The sequence below is a fragment of the Dromaius novaehollandiae genome, chromosome 1, assembly GCF_036370855.1.
Source record: "Dromaius novaehollandiae isolate bDroNov1 chromosome 1, bDroNov1.hap1, whole genome shotgun sequence".
Classification (NCBI taxonomy): domain Eukaryota; kingdom Metazoa; phylum Chordata; class Aves; order Casuariiformes; family Dromaiidae; genus Dromaius; species Dromaius novaehollandiae.
The window spans coordinates 154,099,949-154,119,026 of record NC_088098.1 but is presented as its reverse complement, the minus strand read 5'-3'; the positions used below and the strand labels follow the sequence as shown (position 1 = coordinate 154,119,026).

The 19,078-nt window shown below is 38.2% G+C and overlaps 1 protein-coding gene across 4 annotated transcripts in view; it reads left to right on the top strand.

The window, feature by feature from the left end:
* The window catches only part of MCF2L (MCF.2 cell line derived transforming sequence like), a 167,774-nt gene that overhangs the window by 17,460 nt on the left and 131,236 nt on the right, over positions 1-19,078 (top strand). The window contains exon 1 of one of the 4 annotated variants that reach the window (XM_064503813.1): positions 4,018-4,193. The exons of the other annotated variants lie outside the window; for them this stretch is intronic. Within the exon in view, the coding sequence (XP_064359883.1) occupies positions 4,103-4,193 (91 nt within the window). The 5' untranslated portion in view covers positions 4,018-4,102. Of the gene's footprint in view, positions 1-4,017; positions 4,194-19,078 lie in introns of those variants that run through there. 4 annotated transcript variants of the gene reach the window in all.

Here is a 19,078-nt window from a genome sequence, read left to right as displayed (position 1 = left end):
GCTGGTTTAGGCACTTGCTTCAAAGGCCATGGAGATGCAGAAGCTTGTGACTACATTATTTTACGACTACATTATTTTAGAATTGAATAGAATTGGTTAAATAGCCAGCTGTCAAAGAAAAGGCTTTTCCTCCAGCTAAAGATGGGGTGGGTTTTTTTCTTCAATTGCTGGAGGCTAAAGAGAGTTTATTTAATTTGGATATGCAATTTAAGTTACTTAGCGAATAGTTTTATTTTCTCAGCTCAGCTTATCAGATCAGTTTAAGGCTATTTATTGATTGCAAGGTACATTAGAAAAATTGTGATTCTTGAAAACTAGTTTGTTTTACATAATTAGGTTATTGCTTGTAATTTTAAAATGTCATCTAACCTAATTGCTGAACAGATAAATATATTTTCCATTGACAATTACTAAACAATTTTTCTTAGACAAAGGGGGAAAAACAAAGTAGGTATTGCATCTGGAGTCTGTTGAATTAACAGCTTATTGCTGTCAAATTTGTGGTCTGTTTTGCAAAGGCTTACCTGGGGAAATGTACTTTCGTTAATTAGTAAATGTGTGGAGGGGGAGGAGGCTCTGTGATAACCCTGCTGCATGTATGACTTCCATTCAAGAATCATCTTAGGAAGAACAGCTACACTGAAAATAATGGATGGAGTATTTCTTTTGGGGAAAGAAGCAGTGGAAAATAAGCTGCCTAGAATTAAACTGCTCCAAGGAGACCTCTCCAAAAGGTTCCGGAGGAACTATGTCAATATTCTTTCCACGGATGTTTCTGGGAGGTGAGGAACAGGTCCTTGAAAAAACAGGAAGTCTTGCTAGTAGCTACTATTTCCAGCAAGGTGTATAGATACATGCATGACAGTGGATTATGTGCAGATAAGGTATTGGGCCTCTCCATCGTGCTGTCAGGACTTTCCAAAAAAATCTGATGGGGACAAGGCAGGTGGGCCCAAAATCAAAGTTGACTCTCTTAATGCTGTCTGAAGTGCTCCTCACTAACACTGCGTGCTGAGGAAAGCTTTCTCCTGGAAGCTTCTTCTTCCACATAGGTAGATCTTGCAGTCAGAGGAATAGGGGAAAAATACATGTGATAGCACATTTTTGCAGTATTAAGGAAGTTTTTTTACTTTTTCTCCCTATTATTGCTTGTTTTGAGGAAAGAAACCTTCATTTTAGAACCTAGATTTAGTATACTGTAATATACTTCAGTATATTTCATAGAAGTTTGCTGTTCCATCTCCGTACTATTGTATACTTTTTCATAGTTCCAGCTCTGTACAATAGTGTAATTTATGGTATAGTATACTGTGGCATACTTCATTTCACATAAATTGATCTTTCCTGCTCTTTTCTCAGCAGGAAAACATATTTACCTAAAAAGACTATACATGAGATTCTGGAAAGTATTATAATGGAATAAGTGTGTGCAGCCATAATGGCCTCAAAGAGAGCAAGCAGATTATTTTCCTGTTTTACAAACTGGTAAAGCCCCAGCTGGGTGCTGGGTTTGCTTTTGTACACTGCACTTCTAAGGAAGATGTTAATCGGCAAATGGCAGGAGAGACCAGCAACAATGTTCAGAAGTCCAGAAAATACCCATAGCAGACTAAAGGGGGATTTAAGATACTTAGGTGATGAAGTTCAAGAGGGTGACCCTCAGATTTGCTTCATAATTCCTTTGGTGATGATCGAGGTATCTAGAGGTGCTTTAGGCCCTTGATTTTTGCCTGGACCTGCTGCCTTCTTGAGGAGGCTGTCTACAGTTTGGCATTTATCATGCTGCTGAGCATCTTGGGCTGGTACACCCCTCACTGAGCTCCTCACAAGGTAGAGTGGTCAACTTTATTCAGGCTAGATACAGAGGTATTGACGCTCTCCACATACCCAGTAACTGAGTGGTTGGAGCACTTGTCCCCAAAGAAGTCTCCACTCAATTTCTTCCTTAGCCTGGAGGGCTGAGTGAATGCCCAGCTGACCAGACCCCAGGCTCTTGCTGGGTGAAGATGCTGTATCTACCTTCCTTAGGGGAGTCAAGATTCACTGGAACAGAGAGGGTAGAAATGAAGGGAAATTTGATTCCCTTCCTACTGAGTAAGGCCCTAATTTATGAGTGTCTTGGGTTTTGCTCTCTGCTGCCAGTAGTATTTATACATCCAATAAATAATTGCTTGACGTGTGGTGCATAATCAGAGCTTGGAGTAGAGATCCTGTTCTTATCTGACTGCATTTTAGAAGATGGCTGTCTTTGGAAGAAGAAATTGCATGGATATGTAAAGCCAGGTGAGGACTTTGATTGTGAATCCTGATAATGATGTGTGTCTTCTAGCAGGTAGATTAAATATCAGTCTCTGCAAAGGACTGGGAAGAGGAAAGGATTTGAGCTATCCTTCTGTCATTGTCTTTGGCTTGCTTAAGTGTAGCCCTCTTCATTGTTGAATATCTCCCGAATCTTCTTATGCTCTGCTTGAGGAATTTAGACACCTAGGTCTGACCATTGGATTCTGTAATGCAAGGCAAATGCTGGCCATTATAATGCCAAAGTCCTTCGGGATCCTGGCCTTCAGCCTTTAACAGATTCACAACAATCAGCTTGTTCTCCATGACCTTCTCAAAAACTTTTGCTTGGTATGATTTGGCTGGTTATTAGTCACTGTTTTTTGCTCTTTTTCTTAAATATGCATAATTGTTTAATGAAGAGGGAAAACAGATTCAAAGAGCAGAAGGGCATATAGCAAACCTCTTTATTGCATAAATTTGAAGGTTGTGTGAATACTTTTGCAGCAGAGTTAACAGGACCTACTTCAACTTGTGCTTGTGACCCTAAAATTCTTATCTACTGGGTCTCTTAGCCCAATGTATCTAAGATTCCTAGAAGATGTAACATATATGTGATCTCCAAATAGCAACCATAAGTCACTGCTATTCCTTTATCCATATTTTTGTTGGGTTTGTTTTCTTTTTGGACAGGTGAGTTGAGAACAAATACATATTTGAAACTTTTGCTCCTTTTAGAAATTCTGTTTTGGCAGTGACTCTGCAAAAGTACCTAGAAATGTACACCACAAATATTTCTGCTTCTGTGCCTGGCTGTTTAACTGTTTACAGAAACTGAATATTGTCCCTTCTTGCCCAGCAGATGTTGCTGTTGAATCAATAACATTGAAAGAGGACAAGGGAAACAAGCTTTCAAAGTTCGGAAGACACTGTAAATATTCCTGAATTTAACACAGAGGAGAGGTCTAACTTTAAAAAAAATCAATCAATAAATAAATGCAGTGTTCATAATGTTTTCATTAATAAATAGCAGATTGGGAACCTGCTGTGTAAATGAAAAAAAGTAATCATTGTCTATAAATGTAACTTTGAGTTACAAAATTAATGCCCTGTGGAAGAACTAGAAGGAAAGTGACTTTTCAAACATGCCTCCTTTTTATGGTTTTACTAAATATATGTATTCAATACCCTCATCCTAAGAAATGTAAATCATGTCAGTGACAGTGATAATACCCCTATGGTATGATACAAGCTTGCAAAGCTATGACATTTGGTAAGAATAGGCATTTCTGTAGCCTCTGTAAGACAGCGTTGTTCTGTGGAAGCTGGAATATTGCCAGCTGTTGGAGCATCTTTTAGGATGAAAATCCCTGATACAGGGTGGGTTTTTTCCATGCTTTTTTGAGGTAGCAAAGCAGGAGAGGCAGGTCACTTTGGGAGCGCAGGCTGAAAGAGGATAAATAGGAAAACATTCAAAGGTAGCATTTAGCAGCATCTGTTTAGTAAGATTGTGTGTAGAGTAAGCTTTTATTTATTTATTTTAAACACAGTTCTAGTCTTCTAACAGAGGTTGACTGATAGTTTATCAGTGATCAGTATTTTATTCACACATTTATGCTGAAGAAACCTGCTTTGCAAGTAAGGAAAAATCTCACTGCTGAATTTTCTTTCTCTGTTATATGGGAAAACATCTGCAGCTATTGGTTTCCTTGGAAACAAATTCACTGCAAAAGCTCAATGCAGTGCACTGAATCTGTTAATTTTATTCTATTTGAGAAGAGTTTAACATGCACACTTGGATCTTTTTACTGTGTTTGTTTCTCAAATGCTGTTCCATATATGCTTTTCTCGCATAAAATGCATGGTCAAAGGAGATGTGCTACATGCTTTGGATTTGGGATACGACAACAAGAAAGGTTGGTATTTACAAGGCTAAACATGGACTGTATATATTTTTTACTTACAGAAAGCATCTAGTTTTCTGCACGCTGATTTTTAAATTTTCTCTTTTAAAGCTTAATACAATTGTTTACATATTGTTGCGGTCTTGGCTGTTTTTCTGAGTTGGAGATCAGAGCTGCTGAAAAGAATTGCTAGTACATTTGCCTCATAATAGGATTTTGGCAGGACATTGCTTTTATTTGTAGTTTATTCAATTAATTCAATATGGGATACACGTATGTGTTCTCAAAGAATAGTATTTTTGTTTTGGCTGTGACCAAAGTATGACTTCATATAGTGTTGCACAGATTTGCTTTCGGCTTGAACAGTAGAAGCTGATTATAAGCACCACTAAAATATTTTAACACGTAGCTTGCTTTGTGTAATTATATCAAGAGGGATTTATTTAAAATTTTTATTTCTGTTGTTGTATTTTACCAAAGAGAAGTTCTATTAAGCAAGTACTGCATATGGAGTAAATTTCTTTTGACAGCTATGTTTAACATAGCTTCATGTCAGTAACTAGGTCACAGGTACATGAGATAGAAGTAACACTTGTGCCTGTGTTCCACTTAGTAAAACTAGTTCCCATGTATATTGGAAAACACACAGGACTGAGAAGACTACATTTTTAAGAAAAAAAAATACTTTTAATACATGCTGACAAAACATTGGCTGTAGTTTGGCAAATTTTATAGAGGCATCTGGCAATGATTCCATGGTGGCATTGCTTTCTAAAATAGGTTTAAAAATGTTTCATGAACTTCTGTTCTTTAAAAGGAGGCAGCTGTTCACATGAAATATATCAGTTCAGTCACTAGGCCCTTTGCATTTAGGGTTTTATTCATGAGTATTCAATAGGAAGCCTTTAAATTTGAGACCTTACTATGTTTTTCTCCCTGGATAATCTTGGCAGTCATTGCTGAGGTGCATCTCTTAAAGAATTTTCTCTCTAGAGAGGACTTGAAGTGAGGGTTCCATGGACTTTCTTTTATTACTATGTGCTTTGGGGGCTCTAATGCTTACTGACATTACAGTAGAATGATTGGTGTGCTGTTTGTGTTCAAAGTAAGACTATCTGGAGATCGGAGTGATAGAGAGAATACTGACATGTGCAGGCTTTTCCATGGGAAGAAAATATTTTTAGTTTTAAATGTTCTTTTGCAAAGGGCAGGAGGAGAGAAGGGGGATAGAAGCAGAGTGGAAAAATTATTTGTATGTCAACTGTTGTTCATGACCTTTCTCCATAATCCCCCCCCTTCCCTTTCTTGTTCCTATTACACATTTTAAAATGCTAGAAAATTGGTAGAGAAAAGCTTATTCTGTTGTAAACAGTACAGTTCCTTGTACAGCATGTTGCTTAAACAAAAACTGGAAGATCCAAGTTAAACCACATCATAACACACCACTTCTACTCTTTGAGGATTTTTGGTCTGCAACTCCTACCTTGCCACTGCTAATTGCTCTTTACTGTCACATGTATGTGTGAGTGGGATGTCTGGTAGAGTAATCTGATGTCTAGAAGGATGAAATACAGTAACAATTCTTACTGTTAGCAATATGTTGTGAAAGGCTTTTGGATAGTTAAAGAATATCTGACTCCTGTATTTGATAACTTCATCTTAAGCATTATTTAAGTTAGTTATTTTTGTGGGGTTTGGGGTTTTATTTTTGGTTTAATTTTGTTTTTGTTTTTAACCCTACAGTGCCTTCCAACCCAAGGTGCTCAGTGGTGTATACTTGTAGCACATGGTCTTGGTAACGGCAGATCCCACTGATCACCACAGATGCAAAACAAAAAGGTACTAATTCCCCTAAGGCCATATTCCATTTGTTTCTTTATAGGGTCAGTCAAGATTTTGAAGGAAATAAATGGCTTTTAGGGTGATGCTAATGCAGATCAGTCTCCAGGGAGCAAAGAGACTGTTTTCCTCTTGTGTGTGTTGGTGTGATACAGCTAAACGTTTGAGTCATGCCAGTGCACAGTATCAGGCATCCTCAAGCCTCCTCTATATGCTGCTTTTTGCAACCACAGCTTTTAAATTAGCTTTCACAGTTCTGGCCTCCCATTCTTCCTGCTGCTTATCTGTAGTCTAGTGATGCACTGACAATATTCGTCTCTAAAAATGCTCTTCCTCTTGGGTGCACAGGTGGGAATGGTGAAGAGAATCAAAGTGTACTCCTTCAGGGATCAAGGCGTTGCCATGAAGTATACAAGAACATAGTTGGAGACATTATACATTTCCTGTCTTGGAAGGGGAAAAATGGTGCAATATTTCCTTCTTTCCTTGTAGTCTCATCCAGGCCTGACACTTTACCTATAATCATTCAGGAGCACTGTATGCTATGACAGATGCATGAGTGTGTACAATGAAATGGTGTGAGATGCTGTGTTTTTTGTCTGGTATTTTTGTATATATTTTCCTTTATTTTCTTGGAAATCTTTATGTACATCTGAATTTTTCTATTAATTCATGTTTTTTTTTGTTGTAGTAAAAAACCATCCGATTGGAATCGGATCAAAACCCACATTAGAGATATGTCCTTTGAATGGGTAAATATAGGTTCTAGGACTTTGTTTCAGTATGCATTAAGCTATCGAATGTTTCGGGGGAGTCTATGCCAAATGTTAGAGTTAAATCTTGATATAATAGTTATATTTGATGATTAAACATATAGATGGGTAAATTGTATTAGACATACAGGACAAGCCTGGATAGATGCTCTGAGTGTCTATGGGGGTGAGTAGTTTAAAGCTGAAGGAAAAAGTAATTTTTAGCATGCCGAAACTGGTATAGCAAAGAACTCTGGCAGCAAAACTTTGCAAAAATAAAACTTGAAGAGCTTGAGAAATACTAAGAGTACAAAAAAGTGAAATCTTGCAGAAATCTCATTTCAAACTTGTTTAGGTATCTTAAAACAGGACATGGATTTTTAATGGACAACACAGTATGAGTAAAAACAGTGTGATTACCAAACTGTTAAGAATACCAATGTTCAAAATATTTGAGAGCTATATCTCATTTTTCCAATTGCTACAGCCTGAAGGCTGTTAGTTACCAATAACTGTGCTACTGCCTTGAGTGTGTTGGATAGGGATAGAAACAAACACATTTCATGAGCTGGAATAAGAAACTCTGTAGTACTGTGCTCTGGATATGAGCCTCTCTGTGAGGCAATCCTTTTGTGTTAATCTTTGTGGATTTATGTAGCCAGCTCTTGATTGCAGTTGTGGTCAATTCAACTCAAGATGTAAGTATCCAGACATTATAAAGATCAAAAATTATTTGAAATTCAGTGGTAGCCCATGCAACCTCTTTGTATAATAGGTAGTTTGTCAAAAATGGTTTCTTTTTACTGCTTTTTCAAGACAGAGAAAGCGAAAATAAAATAGGCATAAAGCCTGTCACTGACACAAGAATCTTTGATATGGATTGAGAATAGCTGCAAGAGTGAGGGAGGGGAAAAAAATGAAAAAAGCAACAATAGTATGTAATCAAAATAATAAAGAAATTTCTATATGCACACTTACAGAAGATTCAATACTTGGGCTTCAAAATATCTCTTTTGGAATCACTAACTATTCAGAATTTTTATTCTTAAAGAAAACTAACAACAAAACTTTCAGAAGTCCATGGAAGCAAAAACTCATTCTTTTTCTGTTTCAAGTAAAAAGCATGAAAGGCAGTTTGGATGTGGTGCATACTGCAAAAGAAACCAGGCATTTTCCTTTCTGACAACTTTATGATAATGAAAGCAGAAGGACTGTATAAATTCAAGAGCAGCCTTTTCCGCTTATGGTATATTTTGCAGACCACTTCCCAGGAAGGGTCAGATTATTTGGCTGGTTTGAGAAATGATGTCTTCTGTAAATAAGATTAAATGGAAAAAATTATGTGATCCAAAAATGTTCACTTTTTTTATATGTGGAAATAAAGAGTTCCTTATAATAAACTGGAAATACTCATTTTTCCTGTCAGAAAATGAATAAATTTGGAAATTTTCTGCAACAGTCTCTTCTTCAGAGGCTTTTTTTTGTTGTTTTTTGGTTTTTTTTTTTTTTTCCTCCTTGCCTAGAATCTCCTGTGAGTCTGACCAGCTCTGATCTGGTCTTTCTGTCTTACATTAAGCATCTGTCAAGACAAATGTGGCATCTGTAAACAGAGTGAGAAATCTAATGCTATTTTATTTACTGAAGTTTGTATGCTGTAAAATAGACTGAGCAAGTGGTTCCTTAAGGAAACTCATACACAAAAGTTTTCAAGCTCTGTTATAAAAGACACAAAGGAACCACTGAAGGAACTGCAGCAAGGGTGAATGTTCAGTAAGTGTTCTGCAGCAAGACTGAGATCTTGTTTGAGATTTGGCCTGTTTGGCTACAGGCTAAATACTCTTGAGGCTGTTGGGAGCAATTTTCCTATTCCTAAATACCTTTTGAGACTTCTTAAGTTTTCCCCTTTTGCATCAAGAAAAAGCCCAGTCCTTTCACAGTGCTTGGGGTGTGGTCCAGGAGAGATACTACTGCCCTGGCCAGACTAGTGACCAGCCTTAGAGTAACACATCTGCCTGAGGTAGACAGATCAGCTCGTCCTGTCGTGAAGTGAATCCTTGCCTGTCTCAGGTGCATTCCCTGACTATTGCCCTATTCACTTTTCTGGAGGGGGGAAAAGCCTTCTGTGGCTCTAAAACTCCAGTGAAGGCTACATTTTGAAGATGTAGAAGTGTAAAAGGCAGTCAAATTTTAAGATGCATACCATAAAAAAAGAAACTTCAGAATTAAAGTTGACATCCTTCTACTCTGTCTACTCTGTGACATAACTAGTCAGCCTCTTCCTCAGGGGCAAGCATGCACTTCAGTTTCTTTCTGTGCAGTCAAATTGAATGGTCCTGGAAGTATCCTACTTTTCTCTTCTGAATACTTTTTAGATTACTGTTAGTATGTGAAATTAACATTTATATGTGACAGTTAAATATCATACTTTGTTAGAGAGTCATTTGCTAAGAATGTTTTAAATCAGCCCAGACTCTTGAATAGTGGATCCACTGGACTTGTATGTGTGGCTAATTCTTTTCAAATAGTGATTTTACAAAGTGGGACATGCAGTAAAACTTGGGCTTTTCTTAACCCTCCAAATTTGAACACAATGGAACGAATTGTTTTGAAGTCTAATACTTTTTAGGAGTCATTGAAATATTTGACCTTTAAAAAATATTGGACAGATTTTTTTCAGGAGAAGTTAACTTTAAGACCCTGTATTTTCTTTGAAAAGAAAGCCAGTAGGACCGAAGAGGACGAACCATGTTTATCTGGATTAATTTAATTTCTCCACTTAAATACTAAATATTAACTCTGAGGGAAAATGTGACCATGGCATCTCTGCATCCTAACACTATTTCATTCTCTCAGTACCTTTCAATATCTGGCTGCTTTCTAAAACAAGAGTTCCCTGATTCCCACTTTTTTCTGTATTTAAAGAATTGTGGTTTCATTTTTTCAGGGGTTGGAGTACAGTTTCCCTTGTGTAGCCTCACTATAAACATGCTGTGGAAGCTTTCTGAGGAAGAAGATAACAGCATTGTGTCATTTCCTTTCTTTCCGTATATCTCTATGTAGCAGGTTCTTTCCCCTTCCACCTATGTGCTTCCTATCTTCAGTCTTCCTAACTTCTTACAGAAAACACTTCCCATATCTGCAAAGATGTCTTAGTAAACATAAAAAGGAAAGGTCTTGCTTGGCATTGCACTAGCTGAAAAGCAGCATTCATTCATTGTCATGCCTGCTTTTAGAGGAGTGTAGCCACTTGTACATTTAGGCAGTTTAACTTCTCAGACTGGAGGAGAATAGAGGGCTGGAGCAATGCTCAGCTAAACAGGGGCAGCTGGAGGTGTTTCACTAAACAAGCAGACTCTTACAACTGTATTGGCTCTGGAGTGATTCCTTAATCCCATGTCGCAAAAGAGGAGGATGAAGAAAATAACTGAAATGGAAAAATACGGCAATTGTAAGCCACTTGGAAACTAATACTCTAGAAACACAGTAGATCAGTGGAAGAGATTTAAATGACATTTTAATCATTTGCCTCATAGAAGCGTGGGATGCTAAAGAAAATTGAGACAGTGGGGAGATAGCCCTGCCTATTATGCTAGCAAATATTGAAGCCCATGGTCTATCGATTGTTTTTAGTTCTTTCAACCTAACTATAAAACTTTGCAGGAGTATGATAAATGCTGCCATGTGTCCACATAAAACTGAAATACAGGATATGAAAGAAATGAATTTTCATAGGAGAGTTAGTGGTTAAGCTAAGCTTTAAGAACTAATTTTAACATTTTTTAAGGAGATTGTAGATTGTAATTGATGTGGGGGAAAGGAAAAACCTTGGAGAAGAAGAGTGAAAGTAGTGGGAGCTAGATTATAGCAAGATTCAGCTATAGGGAGAGGGGAACCCACCAAATGGAAGTGCATATTGCATTTCCTCTATCTCCTACTTCTTCCCAGCCATGAGTGATAATGGAAGGGAAGGTGACCACCTGTATAGAAAGGGGATGTGTGTGTGAGAAAAGGTGATGGAGCTGGAAGAGTCCAGCTTCTCCCCTGCAGCCGAGCACTCGGTCTGGACACCACCTCTTCCTAGTGGGAACATGCATGGTCAACACATATCCCAGATGAGAAAGCATAAGGAACAGCCATTGGGCCTTTTTCTCTGTATGGCCCTTACTTTTTCAAAGAAAGAGTTTATGAAGGATGATCTGACATAGAAGACTTGATAGAGATTCAGTAAATTACTAGATTAGTAAAATAAGGCATCATTTTGGTGGAATACCTCCATTATACGCTCCTTTGCATCTGAAGGGTTCTGTACTCCATGTTCCTCTATGAACTTTGCCAATACTCTAGCTTTGTATGAATGTTTGACTGTCAGTTTTTAAAAAGAAAAAACTTCTACTTTTTTTCCCTTCCTGCACGTACAAGCAGGGTAGTGACTTGTGCAGTTCAAAGTTCTCTGTATTCCTTGAGATTGTGAACAATTTTGTCCTTGTAAAAGACTGAGGTGTTGCCAAAAACAGAATACTGCCATCTCTGCTTATGAATCCCAGTTTCAAATCCCAGATGCTTTACATAATAAAGCCTAACTGGGCTGATTGCCAAAAGAACTCAGTCATTCAGAAAAATAAAAGGGGAGAAAAACCCTTTGCTTCATGGAGGAAGAACCAGTGCCAAAAGGAGGTTGAAATGTTAAAAATGCATTTTCTATTTGAATCTCTCATATCAACTGTCCTGTCTCCTCTCTCTTCCCTTTATTTAAGGCGAGGGATCAATATTGCTTATGCAATGCATGTATGTGGATATTCTTTGTAGAACCTGTGAGGATCTATGTTATGAAAACCACATTCAGGGGGTCTCTTCCTGCTCTGGCAGAGGCCATCTGAGGTAAGTCTTTTTGGCTGTGTCTGCACTGTCTTAGGACTAAAGTGGTGATGTGGATGTCTGTAGCATTGCTGCTTACACACTCCATACTGTCTTGGGACACACGATGTTGGACCCATCTAGGAAGGCATGCAGCTGACTTGCCTGCGTGGTGTTGGCCACATGTCATTGCTAGACAGCAGTATAGGATGTGAGGCAACGGATTTAGCTGGACAGGCATGACTGTCTTTGGGCTCTGCCCATTTACTTTGCAGGAAGTGGGGTGGCAGGGCCCATGCATGGCAGTAGGGAGAACTGGATGTGTTTTAATTTCTTAGAACCCTCTTTTACATTCTATAAATAGTATTTCTTTCACTGCAGCTGCCATCAGGCTCTTAGAGAAACTAAGTTCCTATATGTTAAATGGAACCCTTCTTATGGATTAAGAATTGATTAAAAAGCAGGAAACAAACAGTCGTTTTAGGTGGTCAGTTTTCCCTGGATGGAAGGGAGTTACTGGTGGAGTAAAGTAGGGATTTCTGCAGGAGCTTGAACTGTTCAACATATATTCATAAATGAGCTGGCAATGGAAATGAGGCATGAACAGACAGAATTTGCAGATGTCAGAAATTATTCAGAATAGTCAAATTTGCTGACTGCAAATATTTGGAGAATAAATTTGTGATACTAAGTGATTGAGCAGTATAGCAGATTAAATTAGTTGCTTGTACAAAGTAATACATATGAGAGAAGTCAACAGTATTCGCTACGTTAACTGTTACCCCTCAGAAAAAGATCTTGCCTCACTGTGGGTAGTTCCCTGAAAGCAGCAGCAGCTCGGTCAGCACTTGGTGTTGGTCAAAAAGGCAAACAGAACAGTAGGAATTGCTAGCAGGGAAATTGAGAACAACAAATCTTTATGTCACTGTGTAATCTGCTGTGCCTACTTCTTGAGTACCGTGTGCAGTTTTGTGCACTTCGTTGCAGCAGAATTAGGGTAGACAGAAGGACGGCAAAGATGATCAGAGATATGGAATTGCTTTTGCACAAATAGGAACTAATTAGCATAGGAAATATTCTGTCTGGAGAAAAGGCAATTGAAGGGGATATAAGATCACCTACAGTGGAGATCTGTATAGACATGAATGGCTTGGGAAAATGAATAGAGAGTGTTTATTTCCTGTTTTTTTCACTGTTTTACAAAAGCAAAACTAGGGCACCCAGAAAAATTTCAGGAAGTTAGTTCAAACAAATCCAGTTTTTCTCACAGCACATAATTAAATTTTGGAACTCATTGACAAATGGTGTTGTGGAGATCAAAGTAAAGCTGAATTAAAAGTCTTAAGGTATATTGTTGCAGCTACTTTTTGCTCAGGCAAAACTCATTATATGTTAATGACAGTGCAAGGTTACTGCTCCTGGTTCCTCACTATGAGAAGATAGTTGTATATTACTTCTGGAACATTTTCAAAATAGCTACAGTTTTTTGAAGAGCAAGATAATACTTTTTGGCTGGAGCTGTTTGAAAATAAAAGGGATGTAATAATTTTGTGTTTGAACAGGCTTTGTCTCTGACAACATACAGAGCAAACAGAGTACTGACGGAAAAAAATTAGTTTCCCATTTCAAACCAGCAGTGATCCTAATCCCACATTCTTTGGTAAAGTCCATTACACTCTCTTCACTTCCTTTAGTAGAGAAAGTACACCTGAGCTCGTTATCACATCACTCCAGATCAGTGTGCCTGATCTTCATGTCTGAACATCATCAGAAGTACGTGATTAGAAAAAGGAAAAAACAGTTTTGGATAAGCAGTCCATCCAACTGAAAAGTTGGCTTGATCCTCTGCTCCTGCTTTGCATGTTTTGAATTCATTTGGAGGTGTAGAAAACATATATGAAGTGGTTGTGTGTGCATCTGAGCTCTGAACTAGCAGATGAGAATTCTCCATTCATTTTGCGCAAATAGAAATATACTTTTCATACAAGTGATCCTGAAAGTTGACTGTATGATCTGATAAAATCCATCAGGCTATCTATATCTTGCTTACAATTAGTTGTTGTTTCACTGAGAAAACATCATGTGGAAAGACAGACCTTATGATGATAAGGGAGGCCCATGCAGTTTATTGATTCTCCACAGAAAATATAAAATTCTTAATGAACTGAGGCAGGACACTCAAAGAAAGCTGGGGTTGAACTAGCATGTTCTATTTCGTTAGACATTTTTGAATGCACACATGACTCCTGCACTTCTTGCTGCATGGGGAAATAGTGTAATCATGTAAGTGACCTTCACTGTTCTGCATAAGCTACAATATCTTAGTCCTTTTATTTAATTGGCTGCAGACAGCAAGTCCGATTGACTTCCTGAAATCTGGAATTCTCCCTGGGCTTTCTTTGGACACAGTGTTCCGTCCCACATCCTTTGCTTCAAAACAAACTTCAGATATCCATGCACACCCATGTATTTCCACACTTTGTCTAGTTCCTTTGCTCTTAGTTCACTACCTGAATGGCCAGAGACTGACTTGATAATTATGGTCTTGCTGTAGATCACTGTTTCCTTTGCAAAAGTGCATTCTTAAATGGCGATCAGATAAACAAAATACTTTTTGTATCTAGAGTCCGGTAGATGAAGCACTTCATATAATAACACTTCATTATGCAAAATCTTGATTGAAGACTGATTTTTTTCATTTCTATTAGTATACTCTGATCATATATAATACATGGAGCTGCTGTTGGCTTGTCAGACTCGGAGTGGTATGACGTGAAACTTTTTCTAAAGATATCAATGAATTTTATTGACAGAGGAAGGCCAGATATATTGATGGATCCTTTTCCAAAATAACTTTTTAGTTCATTCCCTCCTCAATTTTATTGTGGAGAGTTACAAGCAAGACATCATAGATACCCACATTATTTTCCTGGAAAGGAGTGCTTCTTTTTGCTAGCTACATATAATTTGTAAAGAAGAATCTTCGTCCTAAACAACACAGTACAGTCCTTTTAAGTGTACAGGAAAGCCTCTCTCTTTCTTTTAGACATAGTAATTATTTTGTTTATTTTCATGACTGAAATATGAGAGGACATAACTAAAACCAACAGGATGATTGAAAGACAGGGAGAATTCACCTGAACACCAACAAAAACATGTCAGTAGTAACATTTAATAGGCTTTAAGGTAATCTAAAAGGGAACTGGTAAAAGCCTCATTGAGACCTGTACTACAGCCTGTGTAAAAACACTGAGAATCAATTATGAGGGGCAGTTATACAAAGAGGTGTTGTACAGATTGACTTTCAATCTTTTGGGATTGTCTATATCTCTAAAAGTTTTCCAGTGGTCATGTAGACCCCTCTATAGCATATAAGCTTACAGCCAATAGACTTGATGGACTGGTCAGGTGCACAGATTCAGAATCTAAAAACCCTTGGCCTAAGGTGGTAATAGAGGTGATATCTTGGTAAATCCAGTGGTAGGCTGAAAAATCTGGTTTCTTTGAAGTATAGCTAAAGAGGCTGCTAGGGCACGACATTTAGCCGTAAAACTCCTCCAAACAGTCAGGAAGATGGTTCTAATTAATTCAGTGTTTAAAGCTAATTTGGAGCCCCCAGCCTTCAAATATGAACATTTCAGACTGAACATAAAGGCATTGTACAGTTTAGTAAAACAGAATAGCCTTGACATTATCAGGCTAGTAAAACAGAATAGCCTTGACGTTGTCAGTGAGAAAGAATTTTCTTCCATGGCTACTTAGCCTGCAGCAAACTGACAAGAAGGTAAAAAGGAGCCTAATGTTCACATAAGACTGAGGATACTGCTTTATGCAAGCTTACACTGCTTGCTGTTTCCTAAATGCGCTGTTGATTCAGTGCAGTCCTTCCCAGCGCTTGCTGCAGGCTGGGAGAGATTTGTGATACATTGTCTAATCAATGCTTCACATTAATTCTGGCATTTGAGGACTCCACTGCGGGCAAACCCATACACAGAGGAGGGGATAGAAGTTTTAAGTGGTCCTGCTGTAATTAACATTCATGACTCTGGCTTCAAGCAGCATCCACCTCACCCGGGCATTGCCAGGAGAGAATGTGCACTTATACCTCCTTTTGTGCTGATAGGGAATCTGTGTGGAGTAATTGAAATGCAGGGCTGCGAAGCACTGCTGTAGTTTTTTTTTTTTTTTTTCCCCTTCATTCTTGGACCAAGGGGAACATGTTTGCTGTGGATTCTTTTTGTTTTATCAGAGAATGAGAGGCTGGCTGAAAATTGAAGAAATGGCCCTGGAAGAATTGATGCAAAGATTAAATGCGGTTTCCCAATGCACTGGTAGGAGGAGCTGCTGGTCTTAAATAATATGTTGTGTTGATGGTGTTAGTGATTTTATAGGATTTACAGAAAATCCTGGTCATCTGACTAGCATTCTTTATGCATGTTTGCATTAATAGGAAAGAAAATTTTAAGAGCTTTTGTCACAGGGTTAAACTTTTGTTTATATTGACACTAATTAACATTTTTAATGAGTAGATATTCATGAGGCCACCTTTAGAAGGTCCTCTTGAATAGGTTTCTAGTTTTGAGTAGCTGCTAGCCCAATCAAATACTATAAGCAGGTTTTGTTTCATTTTTCTATCTCTGACTCAGCTGTATCTAAGAACTAGGGGAATTACAAATTTGCCATGTAAAGCTGATCTAATATGAAGCAATGAAGAGCCCAGATAACTGCAAGGCACTGAAACTAGTATTTTAGGTGGATCTAAATTGCACTTTCATGAGAATGAAGATTGAATGCATTAATCATGGTAAATTTAGTTTTACGTCTGAATGGATTTTAAAACTGCAGTCAATCTACTAAATGGTTTTAACATTGTAAAAAGATTATTATGATTTCTGATGGATTTTCTTATTTTCTTGAAAACGTAAATGCTTGTATGCTCAAAACTAGAGCTGAACAGCAGCATAGAATAAGGTGATTTGTGATTAGATTTAGGATTGTTTTCCTGTCTGTTGTTCATGCAGAAATGTGAACATAATCCAGAATTTTAGGTTACCTGGAAAGAGAAGAGAGGTGTTTTTTGCATCCTTTGAAACGGCTTCTTTTGCCATTTATTCTTAGTCTGTTGACAGATGTCAGAAGTCTTGCATCTTCTTCTCATATAAGGCAAACTGATGGGTTGCTGATGCAGACTTTCAAGGCATTATTCATTGCAGTATCAAAACTTGGAATTTTTCTTCTCATTTCCCTGGGGCCACTGTTGCCTAAGAATGACTGATTTTTCAGCTTTTTCAATTTGTGATACAAGGAGATAATTAGCAAGATGGCTGATGCTGTAGTCTGATGAACAGATAGATTAAATGACAAATGTGAAATGGACAGATTAGCTGCATCAGTCGTTGTTCTACTTTCTTTAATAACATTTTTGGAGGGGCAAAAGCAAGACTTAATCTGAAGAGAAAAATAGTAATTTTCAAGTAAAGGTCACTCTACAGATTATTTTCTGCTTTATTGCTTTTCATATGCACTTTTCCCCTAGCTATCATCTTATTTTCAGAAATATTTCTGTATTAAATGCTTGGATATTTGTTTCATTGCATGTTTTCATTTTCTGAATTTTTAAGTAAGAAGAAAACCTGTGTGATACTTGATAATGGCTATTGCCTTTTGCAGTTTATTTTAATAATGCATGCAGTATTTCTTCACTTCCTTAAAATTATTAGCTGTATTTTTTCTGAAGTAAGATAAATTATAATAATGCCCGATGGAATTGGTGGCTAATATGGGAGGCTTTTCTTGGTGAATTGAAATATTATCAGCCTCTAGACTGGCAGTGGGCTTGTTAATGTGCCTGTGATGCTGCCCGACTCTCAGCTGTGTAAATGTATGTACTGTGACCTGCATACAAGCCACCACCAGTTCCAAGTGTTATTTTCACACTTGCCGGCAGGCTCTGACTGTGTGTTGATATTTAGCTTGTTAAATTCGCACATTTTTCCAAAAAAAGCAGCTGGTATTTTACTGCCTCTTTCATGTTTAGATGGTTTAACTGATTCTTCCCTCTCCCCTTTTTCCTTCCTCCCCCTCTCTTTCTCTTTCTTTCCCTCTGTGTAACCCCTGTATAGGCATTCCCTAACCTAAGGCACTTCCTATCTTTTTTCTGCAGCCCGTAGTTGTATTTATAGGTAACTCTGTGTCAAGTTAACTGATATTTTCTTTCTCCTTTTTTCTTTGTTCCTTTCAGGTTCCTTAGATTATTTCTCTGCTGGCATCTCCTATTCTTTCTCTATTCTCTACCCTAGAGTCAAATTATCTACTCATATGGCTTCACAACCATCTCTCTGTTGGCAAGATCCTATTGCAAGCAAATAAGTTCCCTTAGCAGCCCAAGATTATATGCAGCTTTTTTTCAGTCCCATTTTTAATAGCTGTCTACTCATAAGTAACTGAAATGCACAGATTTCCGTAGTGCTCTATAACATAGCTGTTCACCTTCAGGAGTCAATAGATTTTCTCTTTTCAGAGCCCCCAGATAAAGAATATTCCTCTTCCTTCACTGTCTGTCTGAATGTTACACCTGGCAGGCAGGCTAAGATTCATCCCACCTAACTTTAGATGTCTGAAATACTAAGTCAGAAGAAATCCTCTAAGATCCATGAAGGAAATTGGCACCTTCAGAAGGCAATTCAGTCCACCCTTTGTGGTGCATATGTCTTTGCTTTGACTGGGGAAAGCCTGGAGTAGCTGAACTTCTATCCTACCATCCCCTGAATGTCTGAAGTTAGATGCAGTAAATCCATGTTGCAGCCCATAATCTTTTTTTGCCATTTGTTCCTTTTTACCACCTCAGCCCTTCTGCCTCTAGCGTCTGTCGCTCTAGCGAGTCCCATGCGTTGGTCTGTCTCTGACACAGCCTTCGGAGCAACTTGTTTAATACGGCCACAAAAGCACTTTCCTCAGCAGTCTTTCTGCTCCTTCTGCTCTGCATAAATTCTTGTTTACTAACATTCCCAACACCTTGGTATCCAAACCCGCACCTATACAAATGACTGTCCTCTCTTTCTTTACTCCCTTACACATGTGTGATTCCACCACAGAATCCTGTCAGTGCCACTGCCACATTTTCAGAATCCGGACAGCTCTCTCTAGCAAAGCTTTGATTATTTCTCATCTTGTTTATCTCCACTTTATCCTCCAGAGCCTCACAGATGTTCACATTATCTTCTGGTTCTGGCCAAATATAGCTATTAAGATCATATTCTCTACTTGTTCGTTTTATAGTATGATCCTCCACACTCTGCATATTCCTTCTCTGACCGCTTCTGCTCCACAGTATGACATGACCTTGCACCCTCCCCTCTCCAAGCAGCTAATGAGAGTGCTCCCATGACATCTTGTTTTTCCCACATACACTCCTCAGTCTTCTCAGTCATTCTTCCCGTCTATCAAACGGCC